The 18,150-nt window shown below is 38.9% G+C and overlaps 1 protein-coding gene across 2 annotated transcripts in view; it reads right to left on the bottom strand.

Annotated features, from left to right (window-relative positions):
- The window catches only part of SOS2 (SOS Ras/Rho guanine nucleotide exchange factor 2), a 109,201-nt gene that overhangs the window by 1,937 nt on the left and 89,114 nt on the right, over positions 1 to 18,150 (bottom strand). Inside the window, exons 17-22 of one of the 2 annotated variants that reach the window (XM_056134293.1) lie at positions 15,782 to 15,899; positions 12,791 to 12,963; positions 8,893 to 9,009; positions 7,034 to 7,295; positions 6,528 to 6,569; positions 2,161 to 2,270 (exon numbers count right to left, since the gene is read on the bottom strand). In XM_056134293.1, the coding sequence (XP_055990268.1) occupies positions 2,161 to 2,270; positions 6,528 to 6,569; positions 7,034 to 7,295; positions 8,893 to 9,009; positions 12,791 to 12,963; positions 15,782 to 15,899 (822 nt within the window). The remainder of the gene's footprint in view (positions 1 to 2,160; positions 2,271 to 6,527; positions 6,570 to 7,033; positions 7,296 to 8,892; positions 9,010 to 12,790; positions 12,964 to 15,781; positions 15,900 to 18,150) is intronic. The other variant, XM_056134294.1, reaches the window with a different exon arrangement.

The raw sequence follows: 18,150 nt of genomic DNA, 5'->3' as shown, positions 1-18,150 counted from the left end.
GAAACCCAAGTCAGCTGCATGCCAAAGCAAGCGCTCTACTTATTCTAGTATCTCTCCAGTTCTTTTTATTTTTTAATAGGGAGGAGGTTTGGGGTCACACTTAGCTGTGTTCAGGGGGCTACTTCTCGCAAGTGCTGAAGGGGGATGGATGGGTGAATGGACCAATGGTGTAGGGGGCCGAACCAGGGCTGGTCTCATGCAAGGCAAGTGCACTTCACTATCTCTCTGGCCCAGTTAATAAAACTTAATGATCAAATTTATGAGTAAATTATTCCCAATTTCATTCAAGACCTCCCCCGCCAACTGTGATCCCCCCACCACCCCACCCCACAGGACAAGGGGAACGGGAGAGGGAAAGGAGGAGGACCCGCACCAGGCCCAACTGGTCACGACTCATGGGAACCACGCTGGAGAGGGCCACGTTGTTGCAGCCTGGATATATTGGAGAATCTGGCAAGCTACCGAGAGTATTCCACCCGCATATCTCGCCGGCACAGCAGAGCCTGGCAAACTCCCCGTGGCATATTCAATATGCCAAAAACACTAACAATAATGGGTCTTATTCCCCTGATCCCGAAAGGGCCTCCAATATGGCAGCGTTGAGAAGGACGAGTAAGGAGAGGCTGCTAAGATCTCAGGGCTAGGACAAATGAAACGTTACTGGCGCTCACTTGAGTAAATCGACGAACAACAGGATGACAGTAATATACTGAGATATTTTAAGTGCAATCTATCTAATGAGACCCTATAGAACAGAAGAATATGAAAGGATACAGTACAAAAATCCAATGAAATGAACACCTCACCAAGAATACTTTAGCCAGCTAGATTATCTTTCAGATTGGAAGCAACTATATAAAGCTTCAAGGAAAACCACCAACTTAGGGAATTCATAGGCTTGAAACCAGTTTTGGAAGAAGCATTTAATGATGCATGTGTTTGTCCTTTACTGGATCAAGAAAGATTAAAAACATACAGCAAATGATCATCACAGATTGACTTTTATTGATTTATTTTCTGATAATTCTATTTGCCATTTTTTAAAGTTTCATCAGACCAAGTTATATGAAATAATAGTTATATGAAATGCCTGCCAAGGAGGTAGGCTGGAGGATGGGATGGAACTGGGGATATTGGTGGAGGGCAGGGGACATCATTGGTGGGGAGATGGGTGTTGGAATGTTCTATGCTTAAAACAACTCTATTATGAAGTTTTGTAAATCAGTGTCAATAAACATTCCTGAAAAATATATACATATATGTGTACATATAAAAATAGTAATAAAAAATAAAGTGAAATCTCAAAGTCTCAGGTTATTATCATGCTTTGTATATATATTTCAGGAATGAATGGAAGTTATAAAAAGGAAATGAGTGAAAAGAATGTGTAGCTTTTAAGATTGAAAAAATATGATGTTAAGAAGAATTAATGTTGGGTCCTAGGGCCACATATTTGTACTGTTCCCAGTGAAGCTTAGTAAGAGTGGAAAATCTGTCAGAAACACAGATTCTTGGGAACAATTCAGACCAACTGAATCAGAAACTTTGGAAATCTGGTTTGAACAAGTGTTCTAGGTGAGGTTTTTATTTTTGGAGGGGGGGGAGTGGGCAGAGGTGAGGTACAGCCAGCTGTGCTCAAGGTTTACTCCTACTTCTTATGCTCAGGGATCCTTCCTAGTGAGGTTGGAGGGTGGGGGCTGGGGAACCAAATAAGATGTGGGAAATTAAACCTGGTTGGCCAAGTGCAAGGCAAGTGCTTTACCCTCTGTACTATCTCTATGCCCCTCTATGGAACTCTGATATAGTCTAAAGTTTGGGATGCCCCGGTTAGATGTTTAGCTTTAAAAAAAAAGGGTGAGTTGAGGACTAAATTATGATTTTTCAAATAAAACCCCAAAATGTTTAAAGCTACAAAAGGTGGAAAAATTATAATGGACAGACTCTTTTCAAAGAAGTACTAGGGACTGGAGAGATAGTACAGTGGGCAGGGCACTTGCCTTCTATACAGCCAACCTCCATTCAATTTCCGGCATCCCATATGGTCCACCTGAGCACTGCCAGGATTGACCCAAAACCAAAAACAAGCACTATTTTAAGAATAAAATAAGTTGAAAAAGAAATGGAATTAGTTGGGGAAATTCTAAGTATACTGGTGATTACCTTAGAATTTGAAGCATCATGATCAAACTTTTTTCGAGGAGGAAGAGGTGGAGGGATCAGTGGCTCTTCACTTAGTTTATGTAAACTACCGCATGAGCTGAAGAAAGACCCTAAAGGAGAAAAAAACTAATTTAAGCACAATTCACAGTACATTCATAAGACAAAACTTGATTTCAACTTATGATTACCTCTGCTATGGTGTCTGTCAGACTCTACTATAGCTCAGTGTTCGTTTAGTTATACTCTTCATTAATCTCTAAGCTTTCTTTTGAGAGCACTATATACTTACTTTTGTTTTCCTATCACCTAACACAATGCCTGCCATATGGCAAACGTTAGTTCTAAAGTTTAATAAAAGCATATTATTTAAGATTAATAATAAGATTCTGCTATCTGAAAAGTATTCTTACGATCTAAAACAGAAAACAAACACAGTAGCATAAACTGCAGTAACTTCCAGATCAACCATAATTAGAGGCTATCCATTTCAAAGCAGTTGGCACTAGATACATTTTGCACAGGTAATAAAACCACATTAGGAGACCATTACATAGGGTTGTACCTTTCTCTTTACAAATCTTTAATGGACAATGGACTTGTTATATAACTACATCAAGAGAATTTATAAAATCATAAACTATAACAGGAAGATTACCCCTATGTCATGCATATACAGTATTTAAACTGTTTCCTTTTTTAATTCACAATTTAAAAACATGTCCTGGGGCCAGAGAGATAGTTCAGGGATTAAGGAGGTTGCCTTGCACATGCTTGACCCTGGTCTGAATCCTGATACTACATATGGTTTCCAAAACCATCAGGAGTGATCCTGGAGAGAAAAGATAGGAGCAAGTCTTGAGCACGGTCAGGTGTGGCTCCAAAGCAAAAGTAAACGAAAAGCATGTCTGGTGGCACAGTGATGAAGGCAGAGACTGTGTATTATTTGTTACTGTACTGAAATTGGGCACAGAAGATCTAGTTGAAAAATAAATTGAAAAAAAAATTTTTTTTTTCCATTCCAGGCTTGGTTCTTGGAAAGACCCAGGGTGTTCCACATGCAAAGCCTTTTCTCCAACACAAGTGAGTTCAATTTTAAACACAGCAAGTATGAACTGCTTATGGGACATCCAAGATGTCAAACTCATTATTCCCTATCAAAAGATACTATCCTGTTTTGCAGTCATCTCAGGCACTTTTGCTGGCTTCATGTACCAATAATAGAAATAGTATGTATGTTGGCAGACAAGTAGAGGAGTAGGCAGAGATCTATCTGTCCTAGAAATACTCCTTTTGAGTGCACCAATAAAACTTCCTTTGGCCAATGGAATGATACGTGTGCAACTCCTAGCCTTTAAAATATCAAAAAAAAAACAAAACCTCACAAAAAACCAAAGTACCCTTGTCTTCCATCATTCTGGGTAAAAAATAGCAGCAACTGAAGTAGTTGCTTAAGATGAGAGATGAAGGTCAGATTTTGAGAATCAAAAATTGCTCTGCTAACTTAAACCCTCAGTGAAGCAGAATTGTACACTTGCTCTATTGTGAAATAACTTTATTTTATTAAATGTACTTATTTATGGGGCTGAAGCAATAGCACAGCGGGTAGGGTGTTTGCTTGCACGCAGCCAACATGGCCAACCCGAGTTTGATTCCTCCGCCCCTCTCGGAGAACCCGGCAAGCTACCGAGAGTATCTCCCCTGCACGGCAAAAGCTACCCATGACGTATTCGATATGCCAAACACAATAACAAGTCTCACAATGTTACTGGGCCCACTCGAGCAAATCGATGAACAATGGGAGGACAGTGACAGTGACAGTGACTTATTTATGAGGCACTGTTTACTGCAGCAAGTATAATCTAGTTTAAAAAATAACAGAATAAAAGAGTCCCTCGCAGAGGCATTTTTGTCTATTTTGTTCAATTCCAAAATTCTGTCTGAGTAAGTTATGAATGATTCACTATCAATTGATAGTGAATTGAAAAACTTCAATTTGCCCTTGTTTGGGGGCTATACCTGATGGTGGTCAAGGGCTTCCTGACCTGCTAGGCCACTCCTAGCAGTGCTCAGGTGACAATGCAATGCTGGAAATCAAAGCCCGGTCTCCTGCATGCAAAGTGTGCTCAGCCCACTGAGCTAGCTCTCTGGCCTAATAAAATATGTACTTCTGAAGCAAATATAAATAGAAGATAGTCTTCTTGGAGAAAGGTTTTAAGATTCTGAGTAAAACTGATTTAAAATCTACACTCAGTCCATTAATTACAAGTATAACTATATTTTTAGAAATTCAAGAAGTTAAATTCTCTTTTCTATTACTTTCTTAGGCAGCTACTGAAGGATGTGCTCTCCTATCAAAGTGAGGAAATATATAAAGAAAGAAGACATTAAACACACACACACACACACACACACACACACACACACACCCGCCCCCTTCCCCAAACCAACTAAAAGAACAGGTATTCAACATTAGAGAAAGGTAAGGGGAAGTATTTTGCCTAATGATTTAAGTTCCAGGATAAATGCTCAATCAGAACAAATGAAAACAACCAACACAAACTAGAGCAGGAGGGCAAAAGGGCACCAGGAAGTAGTTTCTTAAAAACAGTTTCTGATTTATCTGACCTCACAGAACACTATCCTGAAAGGATTTGGGAAGACCTAATGATAGATGTTAAAACAAACTATCAAAGGGGTTTGGGATATAGCACAATGGTAGAGTACTTGGCCTTGCATGTGTGAGACCCTGGGTTAAATTTCCAACAAAAAGCAAAAACAAAAACTAAATGAAAGGAGAAACCTAGGCATTAATATATGCTATTTTAACTTCAGAAAACAAGCAGGGTTGTATGGGGTGGGGGTAATTTAAAGGGTTAGATCTCGGGGCTGGAGAGACAGCACAGCGGGTAGGGCATTTGCCTTGCACACGGCCGACCTGGGTACGATTCCCAGCGTCCCATATGGTCCCCCGAGCACCGCCAGGAGTAACTCCTGAGTGTAGAGCCAGGAGTAACCCCTGTGCATCGCCAGATGTGACCCCCCCCCAAAAAAAAGGGTTAGATCTCTTTCATGCCTTGCATACAAGAGAATCTTAGTTCTATCTTAAGCATGACCTTCTCCCCAGAGACCACGGGTATAGCCCTGATGACCCCAGAGCACTGCTAGGCCCAAGAAATACCACATCATCTGGTCTAGCACCAAACCAGGCTCTGGTGCACTGCTAGAAAGGAAGTATTACCAGTGTATATGCTACTTGACTTTGCAGTGAATAATGCTCATCTTAAACATGCTAGGTACATTAGGTAAAAAGGGTGGAATCCTCATATCCTGTAAAGGAAATCAGTATATGAAGATCCCAAAATAATGACTCAGAAGAGAAAAAGGTATAAAACATCATCAAAAGATGTCAACATGATGGCTCAAAGAGCTGGAGTATATGCTTTACGTGATCCTGGGCACAACATGGTCTCTACCCACTCGCATCTTAAGTGCTACTATGTATTGTCCAAAAGCAAAACAAAAATCCAAACAAGTGGACATGCCATTGGAGAAACAAGAAAAACAGTGAGGAGGCATGAGATAGTGAACAGTTATTCATTTTATTTTAAAATGTTTTAGCACTATATGCCTTTTAACCTTGAAATTTATCACTTTGATAAAAAATGACAAATAAGGACCAGAGCAATAATACAGCAGGTAGGGTGCTTGCTTGCATGCAGCCGACCAGTTCAATTCCTGGTATCCTGTATCATTCCCAGTGCCAGGAGTAATCTCTGGGAGCAGAGCTAGGAGTAAGCCCTGAACATTCCTGGGTGTGGTCATTTAAAAGGCTAATCTTACTTTTCTCGTAGATAGGGATCTTTTGCTACTAATTTATATATATTTTATCATGATAGAAGCAGACTTTTTTAATTAGGAAAATTATCTTTAAAAAAGCCTGCATTGTTTTAATTTTGAAGAAAAGATGATGATAGATAGCCAAAAGTTGATAACTTTTGTTATGAATAATGGGGTAAGAATGGCAGAAAAATGTTGTAGTTAAAATTCTGCTTTAAATAAGATATAAGTGATTAAGGGCTAACCTAGGAACCTGATAAGCATTTTATTATTTCTAAAGAAAAATGACTTGGAAGGATAAGGAAAATAAGCTAGGTGCACTAAAAAAATTATTTTATTTAGTCATTAACAAATTTGGAGATGTTGAGTCATTTGTTCCAGGTCATATGTCTCAAAGAACATAAAAAGGCTATAAAATACACACTACAGTAAATTTTAAGTTGTACAGATAAAAGCAATTTGTAAGAATTATTTCTAAAAATTTTAAATGTTGCTAAACTCCCAAATATGCAAGTCAAATTCATACTTACTTGAATGTGGCAAGAGGACTGGTGCAAAGATACTATTGCTGCCTATTAAAATGAAAAAGATTAATTTGTAAGGAAGTTGTAAGTTTGATTTTATTTTTAAAATGTTTGCATAAAGTGACTTTTATAATACTACACACAAAGCACAAAATACTCTGTGCTGCTATTTTTTTTTTCTTTCTTGGCATAAGAAATTTGCTCTCTATCACAGTTCATTTTTAAGTTTCTTTTTATAGACTTATCCATTTATTTTCTTATTCATTTTTAATTCCTTTAGAATATTAACAGGGCCAAATCAGGCTTTACTGGATGAATAAATTTTAAATAAATGTGTGGAAACAGTGCACAAATGATACTCTATCTCCCTGTATTAATCACTATTTTCACATTGAGACATCATTTTCCACACTAATATAGTTTGTAATGGATTCAATAGTTCCCTAATTAAAATAAGAATAATCTGAAATACAACATTCCGTTTGTATCAAAGGTTTACAGTAAATACATACCACAGGAACTGTTGAGATCCACATCCAAAAACACACTAAGGTCTGAAGAAGCAGAAACTGGGGGCGTAGAAGGTGTATTTGGAGAAGTTGGTGCTGACACTGTTGATTCAATGTCAGTTTCAGTAATACGACTAAAGCTCATTTTACATGGTTCTCTTTCTAATGGTGTTGGATGACCTCGTAAAGTGCCTGAGGTAGAGCCATGTCGGCCTGTATTAGGCCTTATTCCAGGAGATTTTAAAGGGAAATTTGATTTCCTAGGCTAGGAAAAGCAAACATAATCACCATTACTAACTTGAACATACTGTTTTAGAGCTTTCTTCTTAGTTCTTAGCAAACAGTCAAGGTATTAACAATAAAATCCCAACCTGCAAGGATAGTCTGTAACACTCATTCTAAGTTTAGAAGAACACTTTAGGATACGACTGTCATAATTTTGAGGCCTGGATGTAAAATTCATGAAAATCCATGTGAAAACAACCTTTTGCTTCTAAAACAATTGTTCTGAGACTTCTTCCAGTCACCAATACCAACTTTACAAGTATTTATTGTGGAAATAAGCTGTGCAATATATTATGACAGGTGAATTCAGGCTTTTTAAAAAATGCTTTCTTTCTTCCTAATAGCAAATGACAAATCTTTCTAGCACATTAAAGTTTTTGTTAAAAACTGCTATCATTGTTTCCAACCCACATCTCTGCTGCCTTCTAAAAGTTCTTGCAGTGGAGAAAAGAAGGAACTCAGATTAAAATAACCTGAGTAAAAATCTCATTTGTGCCAATATTCTAGTCTGTAGCTCTGAAAAGGTAAGTTGAGTCAACTTATTTTTAGTTAAAAAAAGATTCATACCATAACATTTTTATGAATATGAAATAATGAGATTAACTTTTTGCTTGGCCCAAATTTGCTAAAAATGGTTTTATCTCCTTCTACATCTTTACTTTCAGCTACACAGATCAATTTATCTTTCTCTACTTCTGTTGCTACTGCAAACTCAAGAATAACTATAGGCACAGGGAGATGGTTTAAAGGGTCAGAGCACAAGGTTTGCACGTGGAAACCTCTGGTTACAATCCTGAGAATCACATGCCATTGCCTACCACCCTTCCCCAGGACATTGTGAGGAGTAAACTACTAGGGGAGGCACAAAACCAGAAAAAAAAATACCTAGGAACTAAATCACCAACTTTTAGTGAGTGGTGGGTTCTAGTGACAACCCTGTGCCTAAGGCAGCAGTCATACTGAAGCCAGAAGAATTAAGCAACTTACTCGTTCCAGATCTTTTCATTTCCTATTCCATCCAGCCACTGTCATTTAAGGTTCTCCCTTTTTCAAACTTTTTCCCTTAGACTAGGAAGTTTCAAAAGTAAGCCAGTTAAGTGGTACTAAGTTCAAGAATTAGCCAGATTTCATGAAAAGGCTGACATTTTCAGTGCTGGAGTAATAGGTAGGTACGGCACTTGCCTCACACACAGCTGACCCAGGTTTGATCTCTGGCATCTCATATGATCCCCAAGTACTGCTGGGTGTAGACGGTCATCACCCCCTGCCCTCCCCCCCCAACAAATGGCCAACATTCTCTTGAAGTATATATATATATTTTTTGAAATAGTATTAAGAAGCAGGCAGATTGGTGGTGGGTGTGGTGTTGAAACAATGTATGTATGAAATCATCACTAACAGTATTGTAAAAATCATGGTATCTCAAAAGAATGGAAGGAAAATAATCCAGTAGTACAAAATAAAACATTATAAGAACAACTATACAATGTAAATGACAATTTTAATGGAAATTGGTTGTTAAACATAAACATACTTTTAAAAACAAAGTAATTTTTCCAAAATTATAATGGACTTACAAATCGAGTTGGTTGTCTGCAATTTCGGGGTTCAATTTCTAGTGACTTGTTGAATAAATAATCTGTAAACTCTTTTTCAGAAGCACTTCCCATGGGGTTAAGATTTTCAAAGAACCTCTAGAATTAAACAAATATCCAGTTAGCCAAAGTGTGTAAGGCAAATTTAGAGTTAAATACACGATACAACCACCCACCCTAACAAGCCCCAGCAGCCGAAAACCTCCAGAACCCGATCACCACCATGCTTATGACCAATCTTCACAGGCTTGGACGAGCCTTATCCATGAGCAAATCTGTTGAAAAACTCAGGTATATGGTTTTATGACTGAAATCTCCAGACTCTCAAGGAGTTGGGGATGGGCAACCTGCTCCATCCCCCTGTTCTTCAGGGAGACCGGCAGTCATATGCACGAAATGCCTCTGGCGTCATATAAGCTCTTTAATAGGCCATGATCCAGAGACTCACAAATAAATCTCAGAAGAGATTAACAAGCTGCAGAGATGCCTCCAGATCTCAAAGTTACCATTCCATTAAAAATGTAACTCCAGCTGTACCACCTAATTTAAAATTTTAGAATTCCCTGAGAACGCGACATCTCATACTCTACACCACTGATATACCAGGAGTACAACACACTGGATATGATGTAGGCAGAAGGCAACCAATCTCCACAATATATATATATATACATATATATATATATATATATATATATAAGCACACAAGGCAACCTGTAACAACATGTTAATAATCTCTTATACAAGATCTCAATCACTCCACCGTGAGATACAACAATCTCAAGCACATACTTTCTTCTATAAAACTTTTTTTTTAATTTTTTAATTTTTATTAGTGAGATACATGAGGTACAGTTGTAGACCTACAAATTTTGTGCTTGGGTTTCAATTATACAATGATCAAATACCCATCTGATCATTTTTAGAGAATAATTCACAACAAGCCATACAAAATAAATTATTTATGACCTTCTATTGAAGCAGGCTTGGGTGGCTGTTGGGAAAATTCAAAATAATGTTGGTGGGTAAGGTAGTAATGGTGATGACTTAAGGTGTTGGAATATTGAATATAATAAATTATTGTAAACAATCTTATGAAGGCAGAGTCTCCTGCCTCCATGCCTGGCTGTCCTCACCGGGGCCCCTTGGAGGAGGGTGGGTTGAGTTTCCCTCCCCACCCTGAACAGAGCCCTGGTAGCTGAAGACCTCCGGTTCCAGCCACAGCCATGCTTAAGACCACTCTTCATATGTTCAGACGAGCCTCACACATGAAGGAACCGACAGAGGAACCCAGGTGTGCAGGACCTGGGGCATAGATCTCTAAGCCAGCTCGGATTGGTACTGGGCCTCCTCCACCCAGATCCCCCATATTCCAGTGTGTAGGGGTTACACCCACCAACTGCCCCTGCGCCGTGTAATTCCATCAATGGCCAAGACCCAGAGACTATAAAAACCCTGCTCCCGGAAGCATGCGCCGTGTGACATCTTACCATCTGTTCTTACTCCTGAGAACCTGGCAGGCTACCAAAAGTATCCTGCCCACATGGCAGAGTCTGGCAAACTCCCCGTGGCGTATTCAATATGCCAAAAACCAGTAACAATGATGGGTCTCATTCTCCTTACCCTGAAAGTGCCTCGAATGTGGCACTTTTTAAAATCTCAGGGCTAGGACGAAGGAGACATTACTGGGGCCTGCTTGAGGCAATCGATGAACAACAGGATGACAGTGATACAGTGAATCTTATAAAAACAAAAATTAAAATTAAAAAATACATGACGAAATGTTCATAATCATAAAAAAGAAAAAGTAGATTAAATTTATTTCAAAGTAATTCAAAAACAATTATAAATTTATCTGTACTAGTTGCTCTAATTTTATTTTGCGTTTCTGGGTCACACCTGGGGTTGCTCAGGAGTTACTACTGGCTCTGCACTCATGAATCACTCCTGGCAGTGCTCAGAGGGACCACATGGGATGCCAGGGATCGAACCTGGGTCAACCACGTGCAAGGTAAACAAACTACCTGCTGTACCATGGCTCCAGCCCATAGTTGCTAATTTAAAAAAAAAATCCTCTTTTTCAAAAAGATAATCTCTAAGTTTAAGTTTTTAGATAGAAAACTAGAAAACTCAGATGATTTAGCAGAGCGCAAAAAGAAACAGTGACCTCATTAACCACAGATCTCATTGCAAACATTTAACTCTTAGACTATCCTTATAATACTTTTACTATTTGGTAATATATAATGAAAATATTTTTTCCCTTTTAATTCCATCCCAGAAACCCTAAATTGATATCACATCACAAAAGTCTATTCAGAATTACTAAAACAGGGGCTGGAGCAATAGCACAGTGGGTAGGGCGTTTGCCTTGCACACGGCCAACCCGAGTTCGATTCCCTGCATCCATTTTGGTTCCCTGAGCACCACCAGGGGTAATTCCTGAGTGCAGAGCCAGGAGTAAACCCTGTGCATCGCCAGTTGTGACCCAAGAAGCAAAACAAAAACCAAAACAGAATAACTAAAATAGAATGCTAAAACCACTATTGTAAGTTTACTCAATGACAATGGAAAATTATTTCTTTTTTCTTTTTTCTTTTTATAAATTTGTTCACAAATATTCGATTAGATTTAATATTTGAACACAAATCCCACACCCCTATTACACTGTCCCACCACCATATTTCAGATATTCCCATCCCAAACCCCAAATCCTGCCCTCAAAGCAGAACTGAAATAATTTATTTTGTACTGCTGGGACATTATTTCTGTAGGAACATGTATTACAAACTTTAACCTAGACTTCCTCAGTCCTATAAAGCTCCATACTCAGAGGGTTGGCCCAATGGTGAGGAACTGAGGTGAAATAAGAGACTACCAGTGCTTATCATAATTTTCTTTAAGATTCTGGGGCACTTTCTTTTGATTTTTGTTTTTGAGACACACCCAGTGGTTCTCAGCGGGACCATATGTGGTGCTGGGGATCAAACTGGGGTTGGCTTTGAGCAAGAAAGAAAGTACCCACTGTACTACCTTCCAGGCCCTTAGGGCACTTTGTTTTAAACTGAGAACAAAGAATAGTTAATATCTTATAATTTAGAAGGGTGGGAATAATGATGGCCATTTTTACTCAGTATGTCCAACCTGCAGCCTACATCTGAAAATTTCGCATGATTTTTAATGACAGCTAAAGGTTGTTCTCATAGTTGTACTGTATTTCAGTACAGACTATAAAATTCACTGAAACACAAACATACTATAATTTACTATAATTTAGAAGGTAGTTACAACTTACAGTACCACAGAAGCAATAAACCATTGCTCAAGCTAGAACATGAGAGACAGTACAGTGGGTAAGGTGCTTATTTGCACCTGGCCAATCCAGGTTCGATCCCTGGAACCACCTATGGTCTTCCGAGTCAGGGTCATCCTTGAGTGCAGTCAGGGGTAAGCCCTGAGCAGAGCTGGGTGTGGTCCAAAAACAAAAACAAAAACATCTTTTGCACTACTACTGATAACTACTTTTTACAGAAAAACAGCTTACCATGTGACTGAAATTTCTTAGCAATTGCTGAGAATTTAACAATACAGCATTTTAAAGACATAAGCAAAGAAAAGAGCTAAAGAGATACTATAGGGGTTAAGGCACATGTCTAGCATGTAGCAGAATGTGGTTCAGATCCCAGTATCACATGGACCCCTGAGAAACATTGCCAGGTGAAGCCCTGGTGGTCCTTGAATACCACCAGGGCCGCCTATATTATCACTGGCATTGCATGGTCTTTGCAGTGAGCCACAGGCCCAGTTAGCCAAGAATCACCCAACCCAAAGACAATAAGCACCCCCCAACCCAAAAGACATAAGCAAAGAAAATGCTTACCCTGATATCTGGTTCTATACGTAAACAGTAAGGTTGATTCTGATACTGTTGAATTTCTCCGGTAATTTCAGCTACTTTCCTCCTCTTACTGAAATTGATTAAATCTTTCCCTTTCTTTTTTAAAAAATCATTATTCCCTTCTTCGGTCTTCAGAATATTTGTTAAATATATTCCTAATAAAACAGTATTTGAAGAAAAGTTACAAAGTTGGTCACTTAACTATTTGGGAAAACAACTCATCTAGTAAAGTTAAAATGTAGTTTATAATTCAAGAATTCTACTCTTAAGAGGTTATAATGTCTCTGACAGATTTAATCATTAATCGGCACTAAAGACTTTTTGGGGCCACGGAGATAGCTCAATGGACTTTTGCATGCAGAAGGTCTCGGTTCAATTCCTGGTACCAATGGTCTCCCTGAGCACCACTGGAAATCATCCCCAAGCACAGGGCGAAGAGTATCCCTGAGCATGCCATGTGTGACCCCAAAACAAAAGAGAAAACTTTTGAAAAGAAAAATATAAAAAGACATTTAAACAAAAAGGTAATTATAGTCCAGTAAAGTTTAATATGCATTCACTGGCCATGATCCAGAGACTCATAAGAGATCAACAAGCAACAGAATTTCTCCCGGACCCCATGCAAGACTTTGTTGTCTGGAGCACCCCAGAGAGGGACGGGTGAGACTTGTGCCTGTCCAAATAGAGCCCTAGCAGCCCAAACCCCCCCACATTCCACAAATGCTGCCATGTTCCTGGTCAGACTTCACTGCTTGGATGAGGCGCATCTGGAAATTAATCTGTTGAAAAACTCAGGTATGCAGGTTTTGTGACTGAACTCTCCAGGCTTTCATGGAGCCGGGAATGGGCTCTCTCCCTCCATCTCTCTGTATTCCCAGATGTGCTGGCAGTCATACTCTCACCCCAAAGCCACCACCCAGTTAAGAATTCAACTCCAACTGTATCATCCTGTTAAAAATTTTGTATCGGAGTGTGCAGCTGCATTTGAGGCTATGCAACATCTCAAACTCAGTAATACTGATAAACCAAAAGTAACACATCAGATTGGATGGAATGCAATGAGAAGGCAAGCAATCTCAATTAATAATATAAAACATAGATGGCTTAACTGTTAACATCTTAGTAATATCTTATGCAAGGGCTTTATGGCTCCATGCTGTGATATAACAATTTTCCCTAACTTTCTTCTATGAAACATTTTTGATCATTCTTTTAGTAAATTATTTATAATAAACAACATAAAATAAACATTGAGTGTCTGCTATAGGGGGGTAGACTTCGGGGGTGATTGGGAAAACTGGAAAAAATGGTGGTGGGAAGGTGCAATGATGGTGGGATTCGTGTTGGAATATTGAAAGTCTGTAACTAAACCAATGACTTAATAAAGTTATAAAATTTAAAAAAAAATTAATTTGCTACTTCTTAGTCTAAAATAAAGGTTTTGTTTACAAAATCTAAATTTTAAGTGTTAAATATAATCTATACATTGTAATAAGGTAAAGGTAAAGGTAAAGGCACTCCCGTTGATCGTCGATTTGCTCAAGCGGGCCCAGTAACGTCTCCATTGGAGACTTTGTTGTTACTGTGTCTGGCATATCGAATACTCTCGGTAGCTTGCCGGGCTCTCCGAGAGGGGCGGAGGAATCGAACTCGGGTCGGCCATGTTGGCCGCTTGTAAGGCGACCGCCCTACCACTGTGCTATCGCTCTAGTCCCCTAATATCTGATTATAAATATTTAATACCAACAATCTTAAATGATCACTGAACAAACATTAAGTTAATTCTGGTGAATAGGATCACAGATTTATAAAGAAATTCTTTTCTCCCAAGCCCATGAAAGTATCACTCATTCTTGTAAAGTTTTCAGTTCCTCTTTCACACATAATTGCCGATTTATTTAAGTGGTTCTCCACTGGGAGCAATTCTGCCTCTCACAGGGCTCTTGGAAATATCTAGACATTTCTGATTATCAAAACTGTTTGTCATGATTGCCACTCAATGCCTCTCTTGCAAAACACAGTACCCAAAAGAAGAGAGAGAGAACAAGGGGGAATGCCCTGCCACAGAGGCAGGGTCGGCCGGGGGGGGGGGGGGGGGATGGGGGGTGGGAGGGATGCTGGGACTCGTGGTGGTGGAGGATGGGCACTGGTGGAGGGATGGGTACTTGATCATTGTATAAATGAAACCCAAGCACAAAAATTTATAAGTCTATAACTGTACCTCATGGTGTTTCACTAATAAAAAAAAATAAAAAAAAAAACTGTTTGTGTGGTCTGGGAATGAAATGTTTAAATGCTCAAAATCCAAAATTCATAGGTTGGCATTCTAATGTCCAATGTAATAATATTAAAAGGTGGGGGCGAAAAAGAGAGTTATAGTCATTGAGTCCACTGAATATTAGTCCATTGAATATTAGTATTCTTCTTGATCTTCCTACACAAAACACCTCTATCAGTTAATTATAATATCTACATTTTATGAAAAAAATGGGCTGGAGTGATAGCAAAGCGGCAGGGCATTTGCCTTGCACACAGCCAACATGGCCGACCCGAGTTCGATTCCTCCACCCCTCTCGGAGAGCCCCGCAAGCTACCGAGAGTATCTCGCCCACACGGCAGAGCCTGGCAAGCTCCCCGTGATGTATTCGATATGCCAAGCACAGTAACAACAAAATCTCCAATGGAGACGTTACTGGGTCCGCTCGAGCAAATCGATGATGAAAAAAATAAGAATTTAACTTATCAATATAATTAATAAAAGTGATGAACTTGAGTCAGAGATGTGGCTCAATGATAGAATATTACTTGTATGTGTGGAGGTCTGGATTATACGTACATGAGTGCGCGTGCACACACACACACCATACACATACACATTCAGGTATAAAACCAGGAAAATTTCATTTAATAGCTGGTTTAATTGAACTATGCTATATTCTTTCTCAAAATAAAAATCCATACTTAGTAACTTACCAAAAAAAGGCACACATGGTGGATTGATTGACTTAAGTTTTACTAGGTATTTTTTAAAGTGATCTTGACTTAATTCCACAGCTTCATCCAAAATTCTCTTTTTTCTTTCCTGCAATGCCTTCAAAATACAAAAGTTGAGTATAACTTATAAACTGTGATAATATAAATTATAGATGAATATATAATGTAAATTATATATGCATGCAGAGCTTTGAATTTTTGTTTTGTTTTTGGGCTACACCTGGTAAAGGGATGACTTCTTATGGTATCAGGGGACCATATGTGGTGTTGGGAAATAAACCCTAGTCTGCTACAAGCAAGGCAAACTCCTTTTACCTGCTGTATTATTACTCTGGCCCACTGAATTTTATAAAATTTTTGAAAAATAAAAAAAAGAGATGCTCAGTATGCCTTTCTATACTTGTCTGAAATAATTTCTCCTATGGAATATGCAATAAATTAATTCTTCATTGAGACCATATTAATTCTAATTCTGGCTAGCTGGTTTCAAGTCATAGCTGTAAGAAAGAAACATAATCAGTCTTTCAGTGTTCAAATACTTTTGAACGAAAGTGTTTCAAATACAAACACCAATGGTGGGTATTTTGGAGCTAAGGGTAAGGTTTTGCTGAAAATGAGAAGGCTATATGTTAGGGTGGAAGAAGAAAAAGTGAACAAAAATTGTTAACAAGTAAGTAATTGTTGGATAACATTGGATTGTCCTTGCTCCTCCTGTAGGGAGCTTAGGTTTACTGAGTTATTCCCACAACAGTGAGTGCCCCTTAGGCACACCCAATTCCGTTAAGCACGAATAATCCTATACTGCTTTTCCTTTGTCACTAGCATGGTTTAGCAATGTCCTTTTTGTACAGACACAGGAAGACAGTTCATGCAATGCTTTTTAACATGGGAGTTAACTGACTCCAAAATAATATTTACTCCTGGGCATCCATATTTACTTGATTTAAGCCTCAGTTACCCTTAGTTCCTAGTACTCCAAAGGCAGGGTCCAGACGACGGGATTGGATGGATCCAGGGCAAGCAGTAAGCTACCCTGGCATCAGAAAGGGACAAGGTAAGTGCCATAAGAAGTATAATAAATTAGAGCATGGTCATGGGATAAACTCTGTCATGACCCAAAAAGACGAAACTGAATAAGGACCCTGCTGGGATTAAGAAAGACAAATCTGGCCTGAGGACTAAAATACATAGTGAGATGTCCCCAGGAAGAGTCAACCTTTAAGCTTAATATATCTCTTACTGTGTTCATACAAAATGACTAGAAATTATAAGAAGTAAATTCATTATGATTGTTTAAATGGATTACTAGGTGAGGAAAGGAGAAAGCAATACACCCTGGATGAAATCCCGTCCTTGAGGGGATCTTCTAATAATCTGAAGTAATAATCTCCTCAGATGAGAGTTTGTTCTTGAGTTAATCTCCTAGAACTTTTCCTGAAGAATTGGATTTACATGTGTTTATTGTTATGACAATGTTCAACCCCACCTATGTGTACTCCCACCCTTCATGATTGCTTTCTAACTATGCTGTAGGAAAAGAAGGGACTATGACACTACTAAAAGATGAAGAAGAGGATATTACAAAGGAGAGGACTTAGAGGCCTATGAGGAGACTAGAATGATGAAACTATGATGACTGGGATTATGACAAAAACTATGACTATGATTGTGCTGTAAGGGGAGAGATCCACTACGCCGGGGAGGAGAGAAATACACTGACTACCAACCAGCCTGGGGCCCAGGCCCTGTTTCTCTGTTCCCCTGGTCCCTTGTCTATCCGTCACTGTGGGCTGGCTAGGGGAATGGTTCTGGGCCATCAAACACTTGAGTCCTGCCCGCCCACGCTTTCTTTGCAACTCATAAGTAATCATTTCTTTTATATTTTCCTATGAAAAACTATTTTTAACCTGCACACACACATACACACATTCTCCCTCCCTCAAACAATCATTATACTTGCTAGAGAAGCAGCCAATACACTTCCTTTAAGGAAAAATCAAAGTTTCAGAATCATAACCTTCCTTCAGTGAAACACCAATTCCTAAGTATAGACTAGAAAAAGAAATAAAGGTCGAGGTACTAAAATGAAAACTGTCACATTTCACATGAATCTTGGTACATGAAGAAACCAAGTAAATGCATGTACACACAGTATTAATGAGAGTATCTAGCAATACTGCTGAATTAAAAAAAAAAAACAGGTAAAAATCAAATGCATTTCCAGATAGCCTCAAAAAAGGAAATGACCAAAAATAATGTAATATGTGGGATGGAGAGGTAGCACAGATCCAGGAGTAACCCCCGAGCTCTGACATGGGTGGGCCATCCACCCCTCTCCCCGCCTACCA

This window comes from Sorex fumeus, unplaced genomic scaffold (genome assembly GCF_029834395.1).
Source record: "Sorex fumeus unplaced genomic scaffold, SorFum_2.1 ptg000098l, whole genome shotgun sequence".
NCBI lineage: Eukaryota > Metazoa > Chordata > Mammalia > Eulipotyphla > Soricidae > Sorex > Sorex fumeus.
Note: the sequence above shows the minus strand (reverse complement) of the source record. Positions and strands in the feature narration are given on the sequence as shown.